This window comes from Panthera leo, chromosome C2 (assembly GCF_018350215.1).
Source record: "Panthera leo isolate Ple1 chromosome C2, P.leo_Ple1_pat1.1, whole genome shotgun sequence".
In the NCBI taxonomy this organism is placed as follows: Eukaryota; Metazoa; Chordata; class Mammalia; order Carnivora; family Felidae; genus Panthera; species Panthera leo.
This window is the reverse complement of record NC_056687.1, coordinates 11,948,692-11,972,086: the sequence shown is the minus strand read 5'-3', so window position 1 is coordinate 11,972,086 and position 23,395 is coordinate 11,948,692. Positions and strand designations below refer to the sequence as shown.

The following is a 23,395-nucleotide window of genomic DNA, read 5'->3' as shown; positions in this document are numbered from 1 at the left end:
TCAGGCTCCACAGTGACGGAGAATATCCTCGTGAGCAACCTCAAGAGCAATTTCTCTTAATACCCTCATTCTAATCCAGGGAGGGGTTTATCACTCGACTCCCATACTTAGGAGGAGGCCAAACCCCTTATCTCCTACCATGTCACCAGACCGAGAAGTCATTCCTGAACTTTGGCTTCCGTGTTTCTATCATTGATTTTTTTTTCTCTCTCTGTCATCCTGGTCCACTTTTTCTCCACCTTTCTTTTGATTCTATTTCACTCTCACCGTGTCGTCTGTTCCATAGCTCATAGGTAGGGGATCCATGGGCGGTATACTTCTCCCCTGAGCAGACGGCCCAGGCACGGGGGCGTGTAACCTCCTTGGCCTCCGCGTCCTAAAAATGCCTGCAACCCCTCCCCTCCCAAGTCACTGTGTCATCCCGAAAACAAATGAGGGCCCCCAAATCCCATCAGTTTTCTTCCTACGCCTCCTACACCACCCTTGGCAAACACCTTTACCTTTAACGTTTCTTAACCAACAACGTGCCTGTGAATTCATATTCTGAGACTTTTTCCAGGCAGGTAAATGCTTCTCGGGACATTCTCTCAACCAACCAGCCCTGGAATTAGCACCAGCTCCCAAACAGAGCTTATTTTGGATTCACTCAGGTTGAAAGCCTTGGGCCATGTGCTGCTGATACAAACAGTGACCTTCTAAGAACCCTTTACTGGAGCATTTTTTTTCTTAACACATGGATGTCGCAATCCAACGTTAATTAAGCCGTGTGTACAAAAGAATGACAGACCCAGAGCAATAATTACAAATTGAGCCTGGAGAGAGTATTTTTGCTGGTCTAATATTTTTTTCTTCTTCCTAGTATATATCGGCCTCATGGTTGGTGTGGTATCGGCGTGGCCTGGTAAGAGATTTTCTTGGCTTGGCTGAATTTCGTGTAAGGGACAGAGGATTGGGGTGACCATTCAGAAGTCTAAAATGCGGGGAGCTTGATTTCTGATCCCAGATCTGTTGCCCATTTTTGTCTGGATCCTTTTTCCCAGATTTTCTCAAATACTCTCCTTTTCTCTGTCAAAGGAGCCAACAGTAGCCACGTTTTCTCATTTGTCTCTCAAAACTCTTATAAGAAATTAACACCAGAGATCATTTTATTTATTTTTTTTAATGTTTGTTTATTTACGTTCAGTGGAAGAGAGAGTGCCTGTGAGCAGGGGAGGGGCAGAAAGAGAGGAAGAGAAAGAGAATCCCAAGCAGACTCCACCTTGTCAGCACAGAACCCCACTCAGGGCTCAAACCCACGAACCGCGAGATCACCACCCAGGGGACCATGACCTGCAAGGTCAACCTGAGCCTACATCGAGAGTCAGACCGGTAACCGACTGAGCCACCCACGTGCCCCACACCAGAGATCATTTTAAGACTCCTCAAAAGAATTTTCAGGGGTGCCTGGCTGGCTCAGTCAGCAGAGCGTGTGACTCTGGATCTCAGGGTCGTGAGGTTCGAGCTCCACGTTGGGTGTCTAGATTACTTAAGAATAAAATCTTTAATAAAATCTTTAAAAACATTTTTAAAGGAATTTTCAACTTCAAGCCCCTTCATCGAAGATTGAGGAGACAGACTATGCCAAACAAAAAACAACCCGGACATAATTTCCCTTTAATTTGCATTCTTACACCTGTTATCTGGTGCCAGGTAAAGGAAAATAATTTTTTTGAACTAAACACCTTGCCTACATATATAAATCCGCCCCCATAATCTCACTGTGCATTAACTATATATCCAACCTTGTGATGAGCACAGAGGACGAAGAGTTCGAAGTCAAGAAGCAAAGGCCCTAGGTCCTAACTACTGGAAGCTTCAAGAATCATAAAAAGTGAATTTGGAAAAAAAAAAAAAAAAAAGACTTGCATTTAAACAGGATTTGACAACTATAGCTTTATTTTTTTTTTAATGTTTTTATTTATTTTTGAGAGAGAGGGAGAGCAAGCGGGAGTGGGGACGGGAGAGAGGGGGTGGGGGACAGAGGATCCAAAGCAGGTACTGACAGCAGAGAGCCCAATATGGGGCTCGAATTCACACACTGTGAGATCTTGACCTGAGCCAAAGTTGGACACTTAACCCGACTGAGCCACCCAGGTGCCCGACAGGTATAGCTTCAGAGTCTCATTTACCGCTGCCTCTTCCCAGCTGCATAATATTGTATAACCCAACTCTCAGCCTTACGGTTTGTAGGATGAGTCTCTTAACAGCACCCACTTCAGCATTGCTGCCCAGATTCAATGCCTGGAAAGGGACAGTCTAGGCATACATTTATCTGTCCCTTCCTTCCATGACTGGGGGACAAGTGCGGTGGGAGATTCAGTGGAGGGAAGGCAGGCAGAGGGCTGAGCGAGCTGCTTAGGGGACTGCAGAAAGAGGTGGAGTGGAGTTGAGAGAATGAGGTGGCCCGGGACAGGATAACATAGATCATTTTGATTCAGCAGGCCACTGAGAGTCCATGATAATTAAGCGTGAGCCGAAATTCTGCTTGCACAGTGCCGAGTTCCTGCATCCTAAGCTTGCCTGCCCTAACAATGCGTTGTTCGTCAATTAGTTATATGACTTTATTTTTCATGTCCACCAGAACCATTTCCTTCCTGTGGTTCCAAGGCCCCTGGGGCTTCTGTGCTGGGAGTGTGGGCTCCAAATCCCAAGGAACGGATGGGATAGGAGCCAAGCTATACCTTGAGTTCCAGATTCACCGTTTCTTTTTCTTTTTCTTTTTCTTTTTTTTTCTCCTGTTTCCTTTAGATTTGTCAGACGAATCTTGCACTTTAAAGGTGACATTTCGCAGCTTCCGGCTTATCTTGTCATGGGAATTAAAAAACCATTCGATTGCACCAACTCACTATACGTTATGGTACACAGTCATGAGGTTGGTTTGACGCTTAATTTTTTTCTTGCTAAAGGTCTTATCTTTCTACTAATTGGGGAGTGGGGAAGAGTCGTCATCTTGTGATAAAGCCTCTCTCTCCTCCTCTCTCTGGTTTGTATTCAGAGCTTTAAAAGTCCAAAGACAAGACACAAGTCCATTTTTAATTAAGCTGAATACTGTCATATTCCAAAACCACTTCTAACAAAACTTGTATTTATAACCATTTCTACAGGTCAAAGCCTCAGACGCAAAATAATTACGGCGTATGGTTTTTATAATTATTTCTCTGACTCAGTAAGTCTGAATGTTTAAAAGCACTGTTTTCTGAGGACAGGAGTCCAAAGATCTGGTGACCATATCAATGTGTTGTTCACTTTTCCTTACTCAGTGGTGGGGGGCGGGGCAGGCGGGCGGTGGCACATCAGAGAGCTGCCTGGCCCAGACCAGGTCCACGGTCTGGCTTAATCACTAATCAGCCGTGACCTTCAGGCACAGAGCTCGGCTTCTCTGAGCTCAGTATCCTACTTATAGGTTGCTGCAGAGATTAATGACATAATGGAGGGAGCCTTCTATGGCTCTCTTTTTCCGACGTCTGACATCACCCTTATAAGTTGTCACTTTGATCTAGTAGCTGCGTTCTTTTGTTTGCTGTTTATCTGGCTAACAGCTGTTACTACCACTGACTGGCCCATGGAAGGCCTCTTGTGAGTTTCTCTGGTGCCTGCCAAAGTCTTAGTTTCTCTCTGCGTTAGGTGGTCACGTGTATCACCTACTTACCCTTCTGAGGCTCGAGAAATCAGACATCTGTGTTGTCCCTATAGAACAGGCTGATTTAGGCCTGGACCATGTGATCTTCAGCTGGAGAGAGAATGTGTCTCAGGGAGGACACTCCTGATGGTCTTGTAGGGGCAGAGAGATCTGGGACTTCTGTCATGAAAGTGTAACGTTTGCTCATTTATTCACCCAGCAAATATTTACTGAGCACCGACTACATTGCGAGGGGACCAACCATGAACCAAAGCCCTTGGTCTCCTGGAGCCTAGAGCAGACATTCGGAAAATAGACAGAAATACCAAAAAAACAAATAAAGATATAATGTGGTAGGTGATGGTAAAGGAATGCAGGAACATGAAGACAAGCGAGAGAGGGGGTGGACATGATGGGGTAAGGTGTTCCTTTTTTTTTTTTTTTTTTAGGCTTATTTATTTATTTTGAGAGAACTAGTGGCACAAGCAGGGGGAAAAACAGAGAGAGAGAGAGAATCCCAAGCAGTCTCTGTGCTGTCAGTGCAGAGCCTGATGCGGGACTTGAACTCATGAACTATGAGATCATTACCTGAGCTGAAACTAAGAGTCAGATACTCAACTGACTGAGCCACCCAGGCGCCCCTAGGTGTTCCATTTTATTTTATATATATATATTTTGTATTTTAATTTTTTTAATGTTTATCTTTGAGAGAGAGGGAGAGGGAGAAAGACAGAGTACAAGCAGGGGAGGGGCAGAGGGAGAGGAAGACACAGAGTCTGAAGCAGGCTCCAGGCTCTGAGCTGTCAGCACAGAGCCTGACGCAGGGCTCGAACCCATGATCCGTGAGATCATGACCTGAGGGGAAGGCGGACGCTTAACCGACTGAACTACCCAGGCATCTTCCAAGGTGTTGCATTTTAAATAAGGTGGTTAGGACAGGCCACCTGATACGGTGATGCTTGAGCAGAGACGTAAAGAAATGAGGAAGTGAGGCATGCAGTTAACGGAATCTCCGTCACATAAATACTAAAGTTTGCCTTTTCTCATGTCTTTTCCTTTCAAAGTAAACCAGACGATATGAAGATCGTGGAGCACTGTTCAAATATCACAGCATCATTTTGCGACCTAACCGATGTGTGGGAAGTCCTGCCAGAGACATACATCCCCAGAGTTGATGGATTCAGAGGAAACACAATGCTGGTCAGCTGTATCAGCGATTTCTTCCTGGCAACACACGGTGAGTTCATCTCTGCTTATCATTTTCATCATCATCATCAAGATCATCATTATTTGCTTTCCCGTGACATAGGTCTGCAGAGGTGTCTCAAACTCAGGGCTATGTTTACCAGCTGGCCTTGCCCCTTCGCGGCCCTGGACCTGTGAAGTGTTTGCTTCTCGGAGCCTTGGTTTTCTTATCCAAAAAGTGGGACGATTATCTGTCCTTTGCCGGCGATTCCTCACTGCCTGTCTAAGGCAGGCGTTCCGGCAGCAATGGTTGGTTTGTTCCGGTTCATTTCCTGTCACAACCTGACAGGAAGTAGGCCGGGAGGTCCAGAAGGCCTGTATCTGAGCTGTCCCAACTCTTTGGGCCAATGTTTTCCTTAATACGGTACCCCCTCCCCCAGATCATAACCCAATAGTTCTTATCTATGTTAGTTCCCAAAACACATGTGCACCCTGGGCACTTGGAGACCGGAGCCCGAGAGTGGGTCTGCCTATCTTTCTTTCCCAATGACTGGAGGCAGCTCCCTGTGGCACTTGTGTTAAACAGCTCCAGGGTGGCTGCTGGTGGCCCTCGGCCAGACTCCAGCTCTTCTTCGATGTCCTCATTTGCAACCTGTTTCCAAGAGAAAGATTTGGTTTCAGCTCCCTGTTAAAGGCTGTGTGGATGTGCGTTCACACATACGTGCTTAGCAAAGTGACAATAACCGAATCCCACTGTCGCAGACAACTCAGGTGCTGACGAGATTCCCTGGATTTGTGTGTGTGTGTGTTTACGTGTGCGTCCAGAAAAGAAAAGAAAGAAAAGCACAACTTACAGATCGTGGCGCTCAGACGATTACAGAAAGTATATTAAAGTAAGGATGAGACGTCATTTGTCAAGACTCAAAATGGTAAACGTCAAACACATGTAAATACCCAGGCTTAGGGGAAATGCGGAGAGTGTACTTTGAATATCTGAAAATCTGCAGCAGGATGTATTCAAATCTTGCCGTGTCCCTGCTCTCATCCAGAGTTTCTCTTTAATGGTTTGTCCTACAGAAATAATTGTGGACAAATGTAATGATTTAGCTCTAAGAATGCTCATTGACACAGTGGGTCTATTCAGAAAATGTAGAGACAATCTAAATATTCAAAGCAACAGATCGGGGCGCCTGGGTGGCTCAGTCGGTTAAGCAGCCGACTTGGGCTCAGGTCATGATCTCGTGGTCCGTGGGTTCAAGCCCCATGTCGGGCTCTGTGCTGACCGCTCAGAGCCTGGAGCCTGTTTCAGATTCTGTGTCTCCCTCTCTCTCTGCCCCTCCCCCGTTCATGCTCTGTCTTTCTCTGTCCCAAAAATAATAAATAAAAAACGTTGAAAAAAAAATTAAAATAAATAAATAAATAAATAAAAAATCAATAAACGTTAAAAAAAAATTAATCAAAGCAACAGATCAGTTAAATTATAGTGCAGCCAGATGCTTAGTGGAATAGAGTCACCCTAAAAAGTTAACGATGAAGATCCAGGGTCAGCCAACTTTCTGTAAAGGCCAGAAAAGAAATACTTTAGACTTTATGGGCCACATATCATACACCATATCAGCTGTCCTTCTTCAGTTGTTTTACAACCCTTTTATTATTTTGTAAGTTTATTTATTTATTTATTTATTTATTTATTTATTTTGAGAGAGAGAGAGAGAGAGAGCAAGCAGCTGATGGGAAGAGAGAAAGGGGGAGAGAGAGAATCCCCAGTAGGCTCCACGCCGTCAGCATGGAGCCCAGTGCTGGGGCTCCCAAACTCATGGCTCGTGAGATCATGACCTGAGCCAAAATCAAGAGTTAGGCTTAACCAACGAAGCCACCCAGGTGCCCCACAACCCTTTAAAATATAAAAACCATTCTGAACTGGCAGGCTGTGCAAAACTCCAGCCCACAGGCCCATTTTCCACCCCGTGATGTAGACAAATATGCATGGATATGTTTGTGAATTGAGTTAAGTGAAATATATACCATGCAAAGCTATAGGTAAGAATGATTTAATTTTAGATGAGATTGTGTGTGTGTGTGTGTGTGTGTGTGTGTGTATGCACTAGTTCAGTTTATATACGTGTGTGTATATATTTACGCTGATACGATATAGACAAAACACGATTAACCACATTCAGGGACACTTGCCTACTGTATTTTCTGATATTTCTCCAATGGTTGGGTATCATTGTTACTGTGATATGATAAGAAGTCATTTTGTTTAGAATACAGGCTGAAAATTACGAAAGGCCTGACTTCCATCCTGGGACCTCCGTTTCTTGTGGTAATAGTAAGGAAATCACATCGCTTTTAGTCTCAGTTTTTCACCAATAAAAAAAAAAAAAAAAGAATAAAACCCATGCCTCACCTAAGACCGTAGGTTAGAGAGAAGATGGTTGTCAAGAGGTCAGGTTGTATTACAGCCACGGGAGCGTTGCTGCGATGCAGTCATTGGCTGACATCATTGGGGTGTGTTTCTGGTTTCGTTTTCTCCACAGTGTCTTTGGAACCACCGGACTTTGATATTGTTGGCTCTACCAACCACATCAACGTAATAGTGAAATTTCCACCAGTCATTCCCAAGATACTGAATGGCGAGATCTTACAGTATTACTTACCGCTCGTCATCGAAGAACAGTCAGGGAAGATTGTTAAGAAGGTGAGTGGCTGAAACAGTTCTGAGCTGGCAGTGAATATATTTGACCGTCTTCTTAAAAACAAAACAAAACAAGGAAAAAGACATTTGTAATGATTTGAGCAGTTGAGCCTCAAGGGTCTGAATCCGCGGGGTCTGACTTTAAGCAAAGAAGTCTCTATAGTTCATTCATTGTGGAAATACGTTGACTTAGCCTAGCAGTGTGGTCTTCTTTCAAAGAAGAGGCCACATGCGCAACATCGAGGGGCACACAGGGAAGGAATGTGGTGTGGACAAAGAGAACAGGCTAATTTCAGCGCACTAGGGCGAAATTCCAGGGTGCTGGGATGAGTGGAAGTGGGCCCTCCCGGAACAGCAGCTGACATGTGCATAGCCCTTTGCCGATTAGAAACCCTTGCAAGTACCAGCCCACAAGTCACCAGGGGCAGGGGCGTGTCAGGCAGAGGGCACAGGAAGCAGAGGTCCTGAGGCTGGAGTGGACCCAGTAGATTGGAGAATCAGGGCAGGGAGCTGGTATGGAGTAACTGGGACAGGAGACTAGAAGGAGGTGAGATCAGGGAACCAGTGGGGCCCAATCTTGTTGGGCTTTGTGGGTCTGAGGCTTTGAAGTATCATGAAGCTGCTGAAGGTCCGGAGGCTTCAACAGGGCATCCTGGCTGGTGTATTGAGAATAAACCACAGGAGCCAAAGGTGGAGGTTGGGAGACCAGTTAAGAGGCTGTGGAGATGGTAATTGCTTAGTAGGAAATGGCAAATTACAATTTTCGCTGTAATATCTACCTGGATATAATCAACGCCCTAATCAAAACAAAATGAAAATAACAGAGGGGAAAATCAGCTTATGTAGCTCAGAGACTGTACGAAGCTTCTTTAAATATCATAAACCAGTCACATCTCATTGATATTCAACCCGTGAGCTACTAACTCTGTTTGAGATTATTATTTTTAAAATAAGAAAGCTATGGGTATTAGGATATTGACAACACCATGAGAGGAAAATGACGGTTAATAAGGATCTTCTTCATTAAAGAAAAGTAATCTTTATTTATTTTTTTTAACGTTTATTGATTTTTGAGACAGAGACAGAGCATGAACGGGGGAGGGTCAGAGAGAGAGGGAGACACAGAATCCGAAGCGGGCTCCGGGCTCTGAGCTGTCAGCACAGAGCCCGACACGGGGCTCAAACTCACGGACCGTGAGATCATGACCTGAGCCGAAATCGGAAGCTCAACCGACTGAGCCACCCAGGCGCCCCAAGAAAAGTAATCATTAGATTAAATTAGACCAAGAAAAAAAGAAGAGACTACTGGTGTAATCCAGGTGACAGATGGTGGTGGCTTGGACCACTTGGCGGTAATGAGAAGTGGTTAAATTCTGCATATATCTTGCAAGTGGAGCTGACAGTATTTTTGGATGGGTTGGATGTGCCATGGGGTGAAGAAAGAGACCAGAGCGTCTGGATGGCTGGAGTTTCCATTAATTAAAATGGGGAAGATTACAGGGGCACCTGGGTGTCTCGGTTGAGCATCCAACTTCGACTCCCTCTCCCCCTGCTCCTCCCCCATTCACACACTCTCACTCTTTCTTTCTCTCTCTCTCTTTCTCTCGGTCTCAAAAATAAATTTAAAAAAATTTTAAATGGGGAAGATTACGGATGGAGGAGGTGGATAATTGGATATCAGTAGCTTGGATCTGGATATATTAAGTTTGAGGTGCCAATAAGGCATCCAGGAGGATATAGTGAGCAGGAGTTGGATGCTCTGAGTCTGGAGTTCAGGGGAGAGCTCCTCGCTGGAGAGACGTCCTGGGGAGTCGTTGGCTTCTTGGTGCGTATTGATACCTTGAGACAAGGTGAGATCACCCGGAAGTGGATATGCAGAGAGGAAAGAGGACGTCCAAAGTCAGAGCCCCAGAAGCCCAAAATAGAGAGATCTGGCAAATGAGGAACCGGCAAAAGAGGCTACAGGGGTGCCTGGCTGGCTCAGTCAGTACAGTGTGCAACTCTTGATCTAGGGGTTGTTGTGAGTTCAAGCCCCACGTTGGGTGTGGAGGTTACTTAAAAATAAAACCTTAAAAAAGAGAGAGAGAGACTGGGAAGGAGCAACCAGCATGGTCGGAGAACAACTAGGTGAAAATGATGTCCTGGTAGCTGAGAGAAGAAAGTTCCAGAAGGAGAAAGTGATCTACTGAATCAAATGCTATAAATGGGACACGTTAGATGAGGCCTATGGATTGGGTATTGGATTTAGCAACATGGAAGTCCTGGTGACCTTGATAAGAGTGATCTCAGTGGAGTGATGGGGTGAGCACCTGGTAAGAATGGATTCCAGAAAGAGAAGGAAGAGAGAAATTAGAGACAGTGAGGAGAACTAATTCTTCTAAGGAGTTTTTCTGTAAAGAGGAGAGATACTCTGTGGTAGCTCTAGGGGAAGCTGGGGTCAAGAGAGAGGGATTTTATTTTACTTTATTTTATTTTTAAGTTTATTTATTTTGAGAGAGAGAGAGAGAGAGAGAGAATGAGGGAGGGGCAGAGAGCAGGGGAAAGGGAGAATCCCAAGCAGGCTCTGCACTATCAGCACACAAAGCCTGAGTCGGGGCTGGAACATGAACCATGAGATCATGGCCCAAACCAAAAAAATCAAGAGTCAGACACTTCACCAACTGAGTCACCCAGGTGCCCCATAAGAGGGACATTTTAAGATGGAAGAACTTATGGGGTGCCTGGGTGATTCAACTCTTGATTTCAGCTCAGATCATGATCTCACAGTTGTGAGTTCGAACCCCGTATCGGGCCGCATGCTGGGTGTGGAGCCTGCTTAAGATCCCCCCTCTCTCTCTCTCTCTCTCTCTCTCTCTCTCTCTCAAAATAAAATAAAGAAAAAGAAAATGGAAGAAGTTACAGCATGTTCATATGCAGATGGGATGTTCCAAAGGGATTGCTGGACCATGTGCTTGAGGAAGTGAGGAGGGATGGAATCTCATAAGCACAAGAAGGGATTGACCTTGGTGCAGAGCAGGGACTGTGCATCCAAGGCGAGTGCGGGGGCGGGGGGCAAAATACTCAGGCGAGCTTCTGTTTGCCTGGTGAAACAGGAAGTAAGTATGGCAGACTTCATCAACATCACACAATGGCAACACCAGGTGTGAAACCCAGATAGTCTGATTCTCAGCTACTTTTGGCTATTTCTCTTGGAGGCAAGAGCCTTCCCTCTGTGACACTGTTTCTATTTCTGCCCTCTTTTTCTTCTTCACTGCTTATTGGCACTGCATGAGAGTTTAATTTGTTAGAGCTTTCTTTCTCTTTATTTCTTTCCTTCTTTCTTTCCTTCTTTCTTTCTTTCTTTCTTTCTTTCTTTCTTTCTTTCTTTCTTTCTTTCTTTCTTTCTTTCAATTCTTCCTCCTTCCAAGTAGAAATTTGCAGAAAAACATTATTACAGAAGGCCGTATATGAACTGCTGGAAAATCCTGATTCGTAGAACTGTTAGTATTTTGAAAACCATAAAACTTCACACAGAAGTTTTTCTTTTTTTTTAATTTTTTTTTTAATCTTTATTTATTTTGAGAGAGAGACAGAGCGTGAGCAGGGGAAGAGCTGAGGGGAGGGAGACACAGAATCCGAAGCAGGGCTCCAGGCCCTGAGCTGTCAGCACGGAGCCCGATGCGGGGCTCGAACTCACAAACTGCGAGATCGTGACCTGAGCCGAAGTCGGACGCTCAACCGACTGAGACACCCAGGTGCCCCGAAGTTGTTTTTCTTGAAAGAAACTTCGTATCATCTCTCTAATTCCAAAATGGAACAGAACTACCTAGGAACAGAAGGGGCAAGGTGTCTAAAGGGAGAAGATGAGGAATTAGACATCAGCCACAGTTCTGCCACAGCCATGCTGTGTGGCCTTGGAAAGTTACTTAACCACCCTGAGTGGTAGTTTCCTCATCTGGAGAATGGAGATCATTGCAACTCTGTGGACTGTTTTCATAATCACGTTCGTTAATATGTATGAAGGCACTTCCTGAAGAGTAGACACATATCATTAATGAAAAAAGATAATCTCACTTTTTTATGTTCTTAGTTTTGCAAGATTATCTTAATGCATGACAAAATAATCTTGTAAAAATGACATCATGGAAACATTTTTTTCTTTTTTTTTCTTTTTTTTCATTTTATTTGCCTGAGAGAGAGAGCACAAGTGGGAGAGAGGGGCAGAGGGAGAGAGAGAGAGAGAGAGAGAGAGAGAATCTCCAGGAGACCATGCTCAGTGTGGATCTCTCAACCCTTTAACCAACTGAGCCACCCAGGTGCCCAAACATCATGGAAACTTTTATTCCTCATTGAAACTTTTTCTACTCGTTATAGAGTGCAGTTGCTAGACTAGATTTCATGGTTTAAAAATGTGCATCTAGTTTTGTGCTAAACTGCTGGCCCCAGATGACTTAAAAATACTTTTTCTTTTCAAGCCTGAGATCTTTCTATCCCCATTTAAGATCTGAGGACAAATCCCCAAGGAGGCTTGAAGGGCCTGCCTGCAAATGAAATTCTCACTCAAAGCCTTCCTGATTTTTTTGCTTCTTTTTTACAGCATCACCCCAAGCTAAATGGAAACATCATTGGAAATGTCACTTATGTCATCGACAAGCTGATTCCAAACACAAACTACTGTGTATCTGTCTATTTTAAGTCTAAAGATATGGGAGCAATAAATAGATCTCCAGTCAAATGTACCTTCCTTCAACCTGGACAGGAAACAGGTATAAGTGTTTGAAAATTCATGTTCTGCTTTCACTCCGAGGGAAAACCTGGTTAATGAAAAGAATCTGAAAGTCGTGGAGCCCTGAAGGTATTCCTTCCACGAAAAGCCCATCACAGAGATGCTTTCTGTTGGTCAGTCTCTACTATGCGGTGAAGTCACTTTTAAGTTGCCATAGCAGAGGGACAATCAGGTGTCTGTCTTTATAAAGTCAGATCCTCTGAAGTGGCAACGCTTCTAGTTTAGCTCAGGGAGTCGGGATCGAATTCAGTTCTGGGTGCCCTTGGGTTGGCCATTATTCAAGCTAGCTGCTGCAGGAGGCAGGGTTACCGGGACCAATTGCACGCACAGGTATCAGAGGGTCAAATTATGGATGTGGGGTGTGGCCCACGGACGTGGCCAGCTTGCAGGAAAGTTCGCTATAGCTTGTAGATGGAAGGGAACCTCACCAGTGCGTATGACCTAGTCCCTCACGAAGACTAAAAAGTCCTTCTGTTGTGAAGGCATCAGAACGGGAAACAGCCTAGTCCCCGAACCTTCCTCTGAGTGGAGAAATCTGCAGTGAGAACAGTCAGGCTTAGGGACGTTTGTTGCTGATTATTTGCTTGGGAAGTGACGAGGCCCCTAATTGTTTTGCCAAAAGTGAAAATCTCCACCAAAGAAGCCTTTCTGAATTTCCCAACCCCGACGAGAGTTTCTTTAATGGTCTCACTTGCCAGAGTACAGACAAGATCAGGTGGGACAGAAGAAAGCAACCGCAATGGTGTGGCTTCCTTGGGGATTCAGTGGACACAGGCCTGGCACCTAGTGCTTGGAGATGCTCAGTGTGATTTGACTCTCCCGTGTTCCGCAGGGTCCAACGACGCCCGGAGCGATTTTAAAGGAAAAAGTAGCTCCTTTCAAGTATCTTTAAAGGAAAAAGGCATTAGCTTGAATCATTAGTGTAGGGTCGGTCAAATATGGGCAAACCTGAACTTGCCTATAAATTCCTTATGCCTGTAGCTCTTAGGAAAATGGGAACCCCAAACAAATCTACATACGTATGCCCTAATACCAATTCTCCAACACCAGCCAGGTGTCCAGTGATTTGATTCCTTTCTGACGCTCTCTGGAGTTAGCAGGCCCCACAGGTTAAGGGGCTCAGACTCAAGGCTGCCCCCTCTTCGGGTACCAGCTGCAAGTCTGGCCGTCCAAACTTCTGTGCACTCTAACTACAAATTCAGAGGGTCCCACACTCCCCCTGCAGATTAATAACTCACCAGGACTCATGGGACTCGGGAAGCACTATACTTAGGATTACTTTTTTTTTTTAACGTTTATTTATTTTTGAGAGAGAGAGAAAGACAGAGCGTGAGCAAGGGAGGGGCAGAGAGAGAGGGAGAATCCCAAGCAGGCTCCACACTAACAGCAGACAGCCCAAGGTGGGGCTTGAAATCACGAGCCATGAGATCATGGCCTGAGCCAGTCTGACACTTAACTGGCTGAGCCACCCAGGTGCCCCAGGATTACTGTTTTATCATAAGAATACAATGAACGGCCAGATGCAGAGGCACAGAGTCTGGAAGGGTCCCGAGTGCAGGAGCTTCTGTCCCCATGGAGTCAGGGTGCACCACCCTCCCAATACGTCCGTGTGTTCCCTGACCCCGAATCTCCCCAAGCCTTGCTGTCCAAGAGTTTATACTGGGTTTTATTACACAGGCATGAATCATGAAATCGTCATCCACTAGTGATTGAACTCCCATCCCCAGCCCTCCCCCCTCCCCAACAGTCAGAGGCCAGCCAGCCGTTCCTACTCTCTAAACACCAGGTTGGTTTTTCTGGTGACCAGCCCCCTTCCTGGAGCTATCCAACACCCTCCCTTGGTTCATTAGCATAAACTCAGGTATGGTCCCCCAAAGACACTCCTGTCGCTCAGGAAATTCCAAGGGTTTTTAATGGTCTGTGCCAAGAACCAGGGGCAAAGACCAGATTTGTATTATTATTATTTTATTTTTCGTACTGTTGTTACTATATTTATATTGTTATTATTATTATTAGACAACGATCTTACAAACAAACGAAACTGCAAAGCCAGCTGAATAGAGAACTATTTTCTCGTCTCCTCATGGAATACTTCTGTACTTCCTCCGGTGAGGGGCTTTTCCCCTACACCAAGCAATTCTCCCACACCAGCTCGGGGTCCTGCAATTTAACTCAAGTCTGGCACTGTCTACCTGGTGTTCGGGGCTCAGTCCCACAAGACTGTCTCCACCACCACTTCACATGCAGGGCAAAGTTGTCAGGGGTCTCAGAGCTCTATGCCCTGCAGGAACCGGGGACAAAGACCAAATAAGTAAATATTTTTTATCGTAAATCACAACAGCAGCAATAAAAACTCAGATTAGTAACGTGACGTGACAGACGATGGTTGGCTAACACTCAGCCCCCACTTGGAAGATGAATGTAAGACTGACCAAAGGCACACGTTCCCTGGAGGCTGACATGCGCTGTGATTACTCAGTTTTTGCCCTGCCTTTTCTGTTTCCCCTGCCGAGAAAGAGTCATGCAATAGCACGACGTCGTGTCATTTCATCTTTACGTGGTGTGAACACATCATTTGCACATGAAGTCAGCCTCCCTTCTTGTATCATTGCCCCAGACAGTGAAAGGACAGGTACCCCTCGCTATCCAAATATTTGATGTCTCAATTCTTATTGTCTGAAACTCAGGGACCAAGCAGGTTCACATAATGTGGACTCCTCACTGTCCAGATTTGCCATCTGAACTACCTTCAACTGGCCCAACTTGGGAACCAGACAGGTTAGGATGGCGGGGGGGGGGCAGGGCTTGAAAGACAACCTGGGACCAGCGTTAACTTCCTCAGACTCAGTGGTGAATACCACGAGCTTAGGGCATCACTCGTATGGGGGGAGTTTAGCCCAGAGATTGAGAGAAAGGTCTCCCCTTTGGTCAAGTCCCAAATTAACCGGTTGGTTCTTTTGCTAAGGCCCTGAGGGAAAGCTGTGCCCGTCCATTTGACAAATATTTATTGGGGCCCCACTGTCTGCTGGATTCTCTTGTAGATGTTGGGGAAACAGCAGTGAACAAAACAAATAAAAATAACACTTCCTGACCACGTGAAACTTACATCGCAATAGAGAGACCGAAAAACAAAACTTAAAAAGCTACTTGCCGTCAGAAGGTTGCAATTCTCCAAAAGGAATTTTGACAAGAAGCTCGAGGGGCACTCAGTAGGACAAAGTGGTCTCTGTAGAGCCCTGGTGTGGCCAAAGTCCAGCCTCAGAATAACCCAGCTGTTTTCCTCAGACAAACTCCCCTCCTCCACTTCTTTCTGCCCGTCATGTCTACTGTTCAATCACAAACTTTCGAGTCCATTTTGAAGAGCTAATTAGCTTTATTGAACGATTTGTGCGTTGAGCAGCGTCCCATCTGTATAAAGGAGCTCCAGAGGGCTGCAGAAAGAGAAATGTTTTTAAGGGCCGAACGCGGAAGTCAGACCAAAAATAGGATTATTTTCAGGTGAGGTCACCTCCCTTTGAGGGACAAAAGGATCTTATTATATTAGGTGGATTACCTCATGGTGCCGAGTTGGAAATTCCAGAATGACCAGTGAAGATTACAGTTTGGTGATGTGGGCCAGGCATAAAATGACTCCTTTTTGGGCCTTGAGTTTTCTTTTTAACCGTATTAACAGGTGGCTCTTGAGCCTTTGAGATATGGCCAGTATGAATGAGAAACAGGTTTTTTTTTTTTTTATTTTGATGATTTAAATTTAAGTAGTCACATATGGCTGATGGCTACTGTATTGCATGGGGCAGTCATAAAACATCATTATAAACTGGAAGAGATTTCACTTTTAAAAATAAATCTGCCATTTTCATCATTTAAGAATATGTATGCTTGGATTACTTTCACTCTTTCGTCTGTTAACAATAGTTTTTCCCAAGTTTGTTGTTCTTTGATATCTTATTCCACTCATCTGTGATAATTTATTGAATTTATTTTGAAATAAAGTCATTTCATTTTTCATCAACAGAGTCATCAGAATCCGCCAAAATAGGAGGAATAATTGTTATGTTTTTAATAGCAGCTGTCTTCATAAGCACCATATTAATACTGAAACGGGTTGGTTACATATGCTTAAGAAATGATTTCCCCAAAGTTTTGGTATGTAGTCTTTTTTTTTTTAATTTCTATCTTTATTTTATAACTTAAGAATTTTTATTATATTCTTAACTATTTTCACAGAAGGAAAAAAAACGTTTTCTAAAAACACTAAGATGCATTATCACTCTGGGTGACTTTTCCATCCCTATAAATATAGATTTACATTTGATGCTTTCTGTTTATATTTGGCCCACGTGTTACTTTTAATGGTCACATAGTATCCCATTGTTATTAATGTCTTATTTTTCCCTTAATCATTTGCCCGCTGTAGGCCATCCGAATTGACTTCTTTTTCCTTTCTTTTCCTTCCTTTTTATTCTTCGGACTTTATGAATAATGCAGTATGTTTCATTAACATTTTATAAAGATTATCTTTCAATTTGGATTACTTCAATGGAACATATACACAAGGTGGATTTATCTTTTTTTTTTTTAATTTTTTTTAACGTTTATTTATTATTGAGAGACAGAAAGAGATAGAGCATGAGCATGGGGGGGGGGGGGCGCAGGAGCAGAGAGAGGAGGAGACACAGAATCTGAAGGAGGCTCCAGGCTCTGAGCTGTTAGCACAGAGCCCGACGTGGGGCTCGAACTCTCAAACCCAGCGATATCATGACCTGAGCCGAAGTCAGACGCTCAACCGACTGAGCCACCCAGGCACCCCCAGATTTATCTTATAAAAAGATAAAAGAATTAATTTGCCCCTCATTTGTCATTTTCTCCATCCCATTGCTGTCTTCCTATATTCATTTTATCAGTTTCCATTCAGAGATATCTTATTTTTCTCTAAACTCATTTCATCTTTTTCTTCTCATTTTTATAAACAACTGCACATTTAAATATTCCTCCCCAGTTGATAAAATTGTACTATTCTTTTTCTTTGTGTTTTTACTCCTTCGGGTTGGGTTTGGGGGCTGTTTAGGGGGTGGTGAGTGTGCTTGGGGAGATTTTAATTACAATGGGTGTTTGAACCCAGCCCGCATTTGGCCCCGCCTTAGACGCCTTAGACGCAGAGGACTCTGTGTTGGGTTTCATCCGCACTGTGATCCCTGCCTTTCACGTACGGACAGTTTTGATCCTTCAGTGTAAACGTATCTTTCAGTCTTTTATGTTAGCCGTCAGTTGCGGCCTTATCGCTGCCTTAATCCACTTCTTCCTGTCTGCCAAGTATTTATTCCTTTGGCCTTGAGGTCTTAGGCAAATCCTACCCCGATATGTCTCACTGTAGCCTTGAGATATAAAGGTCCTTATTACCACACCTACTCCCTTCTAGATAAATTCTCTGCCTGACTTACCTAAAATGGTTACTGATCTCCCCCCCCCCCCCCCCCCCCCCCCCCCCCCGCGCCAGGTCTCCCTGGGGTTCCTCCCATCCCTAAGGCGTGTCCAAATTATACACCAATTATAAATACGCCTGTTATGGTGTTGACCCCAAGTACTGAGAGGACGCGTTGTTCTTGTGGCTTTCTCATACTTCTTCATGAAAAATTGTTGCTCTGTGTTTAAGTAAAAACTCTAGGAATGGCAAAGCAGAACACTCTAGGCCTCGTGTATTTGTGTGTATATGTGTTTCATCGAGAACAGATGTTAAAGTTTTCTTTTTCTTTTTTTTTTTTTTTGGATTTAACAAATATTTACCGAGTGCCTACCATGTGTTTACATGTTCTAGGTGCTGGGGATATAGAAAAGAACAAAACAAACAAAAACTTCTGCCCTCCTAGATCTTAAAGTCTGAGGACTAAGGGTAGGGACTGTGACAATTTATAGATGATATAGCTGGCAAAGTAAAAAATTCACATGAATCTAGAGATAAATGATTAGGATTAATAAGTTTAGTGACGTTGGTACATACAAAATAGTCAATATAAAAAATGCTTGAGGTTTTATACACCAGCAATAATCAGAAAACAAACATGAAGCTGCTTTTCAACTTCCAAGAAATTAAGTAGGTACACAACTCGTAGTATAAAGCCCTGTGAATTTTCGCAAACTCAATGCACCCATGTAATTCATGCCTAAATCAAGAAAGAGAATATAATCAGCCTCTCCAGAAGTCTCTCTCCTGCCACCTTCGAGTAACTAACCCCCACCGAGGATAACCACTATCCTGATTACTAACAGCATAGATTAGTTTTATCTGGTTTTGAACTTGAAATCGTACAGTTAAGTGGAATCATATAGTTTATTTTAAATACCATTGCAATAGTAATAAAAAAATATTTTTAAAACATTAAAGAATAAATCTAACAGAGGATGTTACAGGTCGTTTGTGGAGAAAATGGCTTCTTGAGAGACATTAACAAAGATTTGGTCAAATAGGGAGCCCAGAAACAGACCCACACGTATGGAAACATGTTTAATGATATTGCCACGGGGACAGGATTGGCTGGGTCAATAAGTGTATCTATATGGGAGAAAATGCATTTGGAACTTTACCTCACACCACACACAAATACCAGTTCCAGGTATATTAAAGGTTGTCCTATGAAAGGCACTGTAGGAGATTCTATGTGACCTTGGGGTAAGGAAGATTCTCTCAGACGCAAAAAACAGACACCATAGAGGCTCGACATCGATACGTTTTCTTACGTTAAAACTAAGAATTTCTTGTCATCGAATGTCCTCACAAAGAGAGTAAAATGGTGAACCACGGGCTAGGGGAAAACACGTGTGACATAAATAATCAGCAAACAATTAGCATCCAGGTGATGTGAAGCGCCCCTAGGAATCCTGTGGGAAAAAAGACGAACAACCCAGCAGAAAAACTGTCCCTACGCCTGGCTTGGGTAGAGTAGGGGAAGAGCAGGTTTGCCCAAGTGGGCAGCCCAAGTAGGCCTTAGGAAAATAGGAAGATGGTGCTGATGACGATTCCAGGTCTCTGAAAGGAGTCTCCTGACCACCTCCTCGTTCGCCCCACCTAGAGACAGACCCACCGACGGGGCAAGACTCAGCCTTGTTCTCCTGTGTTCTCCACAGCTCCCTGCTCGGCTGGTGTCCTGGTGGTGCTTTCTTCCGAGAGCTGGAACAGAGTGAGCTCCGGTCTTGCCATTCCTCTAACCCTCCCAACTCTTTTAGGATCCCCTCTTCATCTTTAAGATCCTCCAGTCCAGGGGGCTGTGACCCAGATACAATGGGCTCCCCAGAGTCTCTCCTCACCCACGGTTCCCTGACACGCCCTAGGAGAATCTCAATGGACAGATTTAGATGGCAATCCAGAATCTAAGTGGCCGGAGTCCCCTGAGCAGCAGGAAGCGGTGAGGGGAGCCCCGCGGGAAGGAGTGGAGGCCAGAACGTAGCCTCTGCCGCAGGCAGCCTCGGCCGCTCAGTGTTCGTGCCCCCCGGGCACGTTTCTTAACCTCTCTGCCTCATTTTTGTCATCTGTGAAATGGGGATAAGAATAGTAAGCCCGCTTCGTGGCAGGGCCGTGAGGGTAAAACGAATGATGACACGAGTGAGGCACAGAGACCAGTGCCCGGCAGGTGGGAAACACCGTGTAACCGTTAGCTGCTGTTGTTCTTGCCGTTGGCCTCACCTCCTCATCCTCGTCACTGAACAGTTCATCTCACGGAGTTTTATTATGTCAAAAAATAAAGAGCAAACACTCAGAATTGATTCTCTCTCTCTCTCTCTTGTTTTTAAGAATTTTAATAACTTGTCATCCTGGGTCTTTCTCGAGAGGCCACCCTTGGAAACAGTGGCTTTCGTGGAGGTGATTCACGTTAACAGGAAGAAGAAAGTGTGGGATTACAATTACGACGATGAGAGCGACAGCAATGAGGAGGTGGCCCCTCCAGTAAGCGGAGGTGGTTATACTATGCACGGGCTAACGGGCAGGCTTCTGGGTCCGGCCTCCGCCTCCTCGGCCACCTCGGAAGACTGCATCCAGCCGGACGCTGAGGAACCGGATCAATCCGAACCTGAGGCTGACACCGAGCGCCTGATGGCAGCGTGGCCCAGCCCCGAGCAGTCGGAATGCTGCAAGAGTGGGGCCTACAAGGAGAGAGGGAGGCTGCCACAGGACCCCGTCTCCGAGGATGATGACAGCTCCACCGAGGAGTCTGGGGACAGAATTACCTTCAATGTAAATTTAAACTCTGTGTTTGTGAGGGTCCCCGATGACGACTCAGAAGTACCCCCGACGTCACCATCTTTTCTAGAAGAGACAGCCAACCTAGAGGATTCAGATGAAACGGAAATAAGCTTTCTGGCAGCCAGTGGGGAAGGGACACAGCCACTCTTCGCCAGCCCCTCTGCAGAGTGCCCGTGGCCTGAAGACGCTCTTTCTGACAAAAGTGACAGTTCCGAGTCAGATGCGGACATCAGAGATGGTTATATAATGAGATGATCCCAAGGATAGTTAATTAACAAGGACCGATGAGGTTCTCCCTCCGCGTACGGTCACCAGCCCCTCCGGGGCCTGCCAGCGATGTCGGAGGGAAGGTGCTGGAGACTGCAGTCTGCTGGGTGATTCCTGGTGACGTCATCTATGCAGATTCCCAGGACGGCCACATGGGACCCTCCTATCCTGCAGTGTATTGTTTACATGTCCCAAGGGATGCACTTTGAAGGAAAGTGTCCTGTCCATTTCCTTCACCCTCCCGCATTTATAATGGTTCTGCATCCTGTCTCCCAGAGTAAGGAGCAGGGTCCCCTGCATCTTTCGTGGGTGGTCCAGGACCCTGCAAGTTAATGAAATTAGCCAGGGTGGGAGTGGAGAGTGAAAAGGAAGACACTCAGCAGGGCTCCTAGCAGGTACAGTCAGCAGTGGTGGGTCCAGCAGGCTTAAGGAAGGGGCCAGCAGAGAAGAAGCAGGAAGGGAAGGCCACCAGAAGGAAAGAAAGGGGACCCACAAAGAAACAGAAGCACGGGTTCCGAGTTGGAAGTCGGGAAAGTGGAGCCCAGTCTTGGGCTCCTCCCCGACGTCACATTCTGTCACCTACACTCAGAATTCAGCTCTCCTCAATTTGAATGAGGAGGACACATTCGCACACAGAAATAACTCTAGTGTCAGGCAGGTGACTACTAGGAAATATTTGCCTGAGGGAGAGGGATAGAATCTCAGTGCCAAATTTTAAGATTAAAAAAAAAAAAAAAAAAGCGAGAGAACAAATGCAAAATCGTTTCAAGGTCTTCAGAGGAAATAAGGTATGAAAGAAAATTCCTGGAGGTCCTACTTAGCAATTTAAGAAGAGCTGTGTGCACTGATTCCAACTGTCCTATGTGTGACCACAGTTCCTGTGGAAGGAGGGGGGGGGGGCAGGGGAAGAGAAGTTCTAGAACATCATGTAGCGAACAGTACAAGAACTAGGACTCCGAGGTCTGACGCTGCTATTTCACTGTGTGACCCCAGGTACTTTGCTGAGCCTCTCTGAGCCTCAGTTTCTTCATTTAGGAAATAAGGGGATTGGACTAGGTAATCTCCAAGATCCTGTGGTGCTAGGAGAAATAGTAGAAAATACACGAGAATTGGGGCACCTGGGGTGGCGCAGTCGGTTGGGCATCCGACTTCAGCTCAGGTCATGATCTCACAGTTTGTGAGTTCGAGCCCCGCGTCAGGCTCTGTGCTGACAGCTCAGAGCCTGGAGCCTGCTTCAGATTCTGTGTCTCCCTCTCTCTTCTCCCTCCCTGCCCCCCTCTCTCTCTCAAAAATAAACATTTTTTAAAAACTAGAAAATACGCAGGAATTGAAGACTCCGGTGAAGGTGCTGCAACCCTGAGAGGCCCCCAAGGTGAATGAATTGTGCGGGACCTCCTATCCCACTCCCCTCACCCCAAGAGCAGGCTTCTCAGATCTGCTAGGTCCATCCAAAAGGGGGAAAACAACAATTATGAGTCCTAGTTCAAGGACTTTGAAGAGAATATTTTTGTAACTGCTCAAAAGTAACTCAGAGGGGAGCCTGGTCAGTTAAGCATCCAACTCTTGATTTCGGTTCAGGTCATGATCTCATGTTTTAAGGGATAGAGCCTGGTGTCTGGTTCCATTGCCGGCCAGGGAGCCTCCTTAGGATTCTCTCTCTCTCCCTTCTCTCTGCCCCTCCCCTTCTCTCATGCGTGCTCTCTCTCTCTCTCTCTCTCTCTCTCCCTTTCTCAAAAACAAAAGTAATTCAAAGGAGAGGGATGTGAGAGGGGAAGGGGTTATTTAATAACCTAATGAAATCACCTAGGAAAGGAACTTTATGATGGAAAGTGTCCATTTCTCTGTCCTCTTAAAGCAACTATCATATTTTGAAAGATTTCCAGAGTGATCTTTTGGGATAAACTTTTTAAGGCTGTGTTTATGTAGGTGTGTGTGCTTCAGTTTTGTATAATTGTCATAAGTTGGTGAAGGATAATAAATACTTTTTAATAAAACTGGGTAATGCCTTCGGAGTCATTTCTCATTAGAGGGGGTAAATACACAGATGATTTGTGGCTCTGCCCGCATCTCTAGGGTTGCACGGAAGTCCCTCTGTGTGCGGTGGCCTGTAGGGACCAAGGGAACATTCCTCGTCCCTTGCTGTGCTCGTGGTGGGGCATTCTAGGGTCAGACGTCAAGCAGCGCCTTACATCACCACGTACTTTATACCCTGCTCTGAACTTTCCAACCTCACCACTGCCCAAGCCTTGAAAGAGGAAATTAAACGTTTCTCAGCAATCTCGTGAGAGAAACCAGTTTTTGCCCAATAAATAACTTGGGTCTCTGTCGTTTACCCCTAGGTGGGAGGGGGTGACGTAGACTCTTTCAAACCGTCTTTGCTAATAGAGCGCCTTAAAATCAGCTTACTTTCAGGGAAAGGGGGTTGTAGAGAAACCCTGGAGGCAGTTTGCACTGGAGAAAACTTGGGGGGATACGGAATGGTGTCAAGAAAACCCACCACCACCCATGACCCCAGATAGAACCTCTGGGTGGGCATTGTAAGCTATTTATCTAACTTGGAAGAGCACGCCTTTAATGCTGGCGGGG

The 23,395-nt window shown here is 45.2% G+C and overlaps 1 protein-coding gene across 5 annotated transcripts in view; it reads left to right on the top strand.

Annotated features, from left to right (window-relative positions):
- Positions 1 to 21,900, top strand: part of IFNAR2 (interferon alpha and beta receptor subunit 2) — a 30,396-nt gene extending 8,496 nt beyond the window's left edge. For 3 of the 5 annotated variants that reach the window (XM_042903850.1, XM_042903848.1, XM_042903849.1), the window contains 7 exons: positions 860 to 901; positions 2,788 to 2,911; positions 4,723 to 4,895; positions 7,384 to 7,544; positions 12,118 to 12,286; positions 16,322 to 16,452; positions 20,093 to 21,900. In XM_042903850.1, the coding sequence (XP_042759784.1) occupies positions 860 to 901; positions 2,788 to 2,911; positions 4,723 to 4,895; positions 7,384 to 7,544; positions 12,118 to 12,286; positions 16,322 to 16,452; positions 20,093 to 20,797 (1,505 nt within the window). In that variant the 3' untranslated portion in view covers positions 20,798 to 21,900. Of the gene's footprint in view, positions 1 to 859; positions 902 to 1,570; positions 1,690 to 2,787; positions 2,912 to 4,722; positions 4,896 to 7,383; positions 7,545 to 12,117; positions 12,287 to 16,321; positions 16,453 to 20,092 lie in introns of those variants that run through there. The other 2 variants (XM_042903852.1, XM_042903851.1) reach the window with 2 other exon arrangements.
- Positions 21,901 to 23,395: the final 1,495 nt, after the last annotated feature.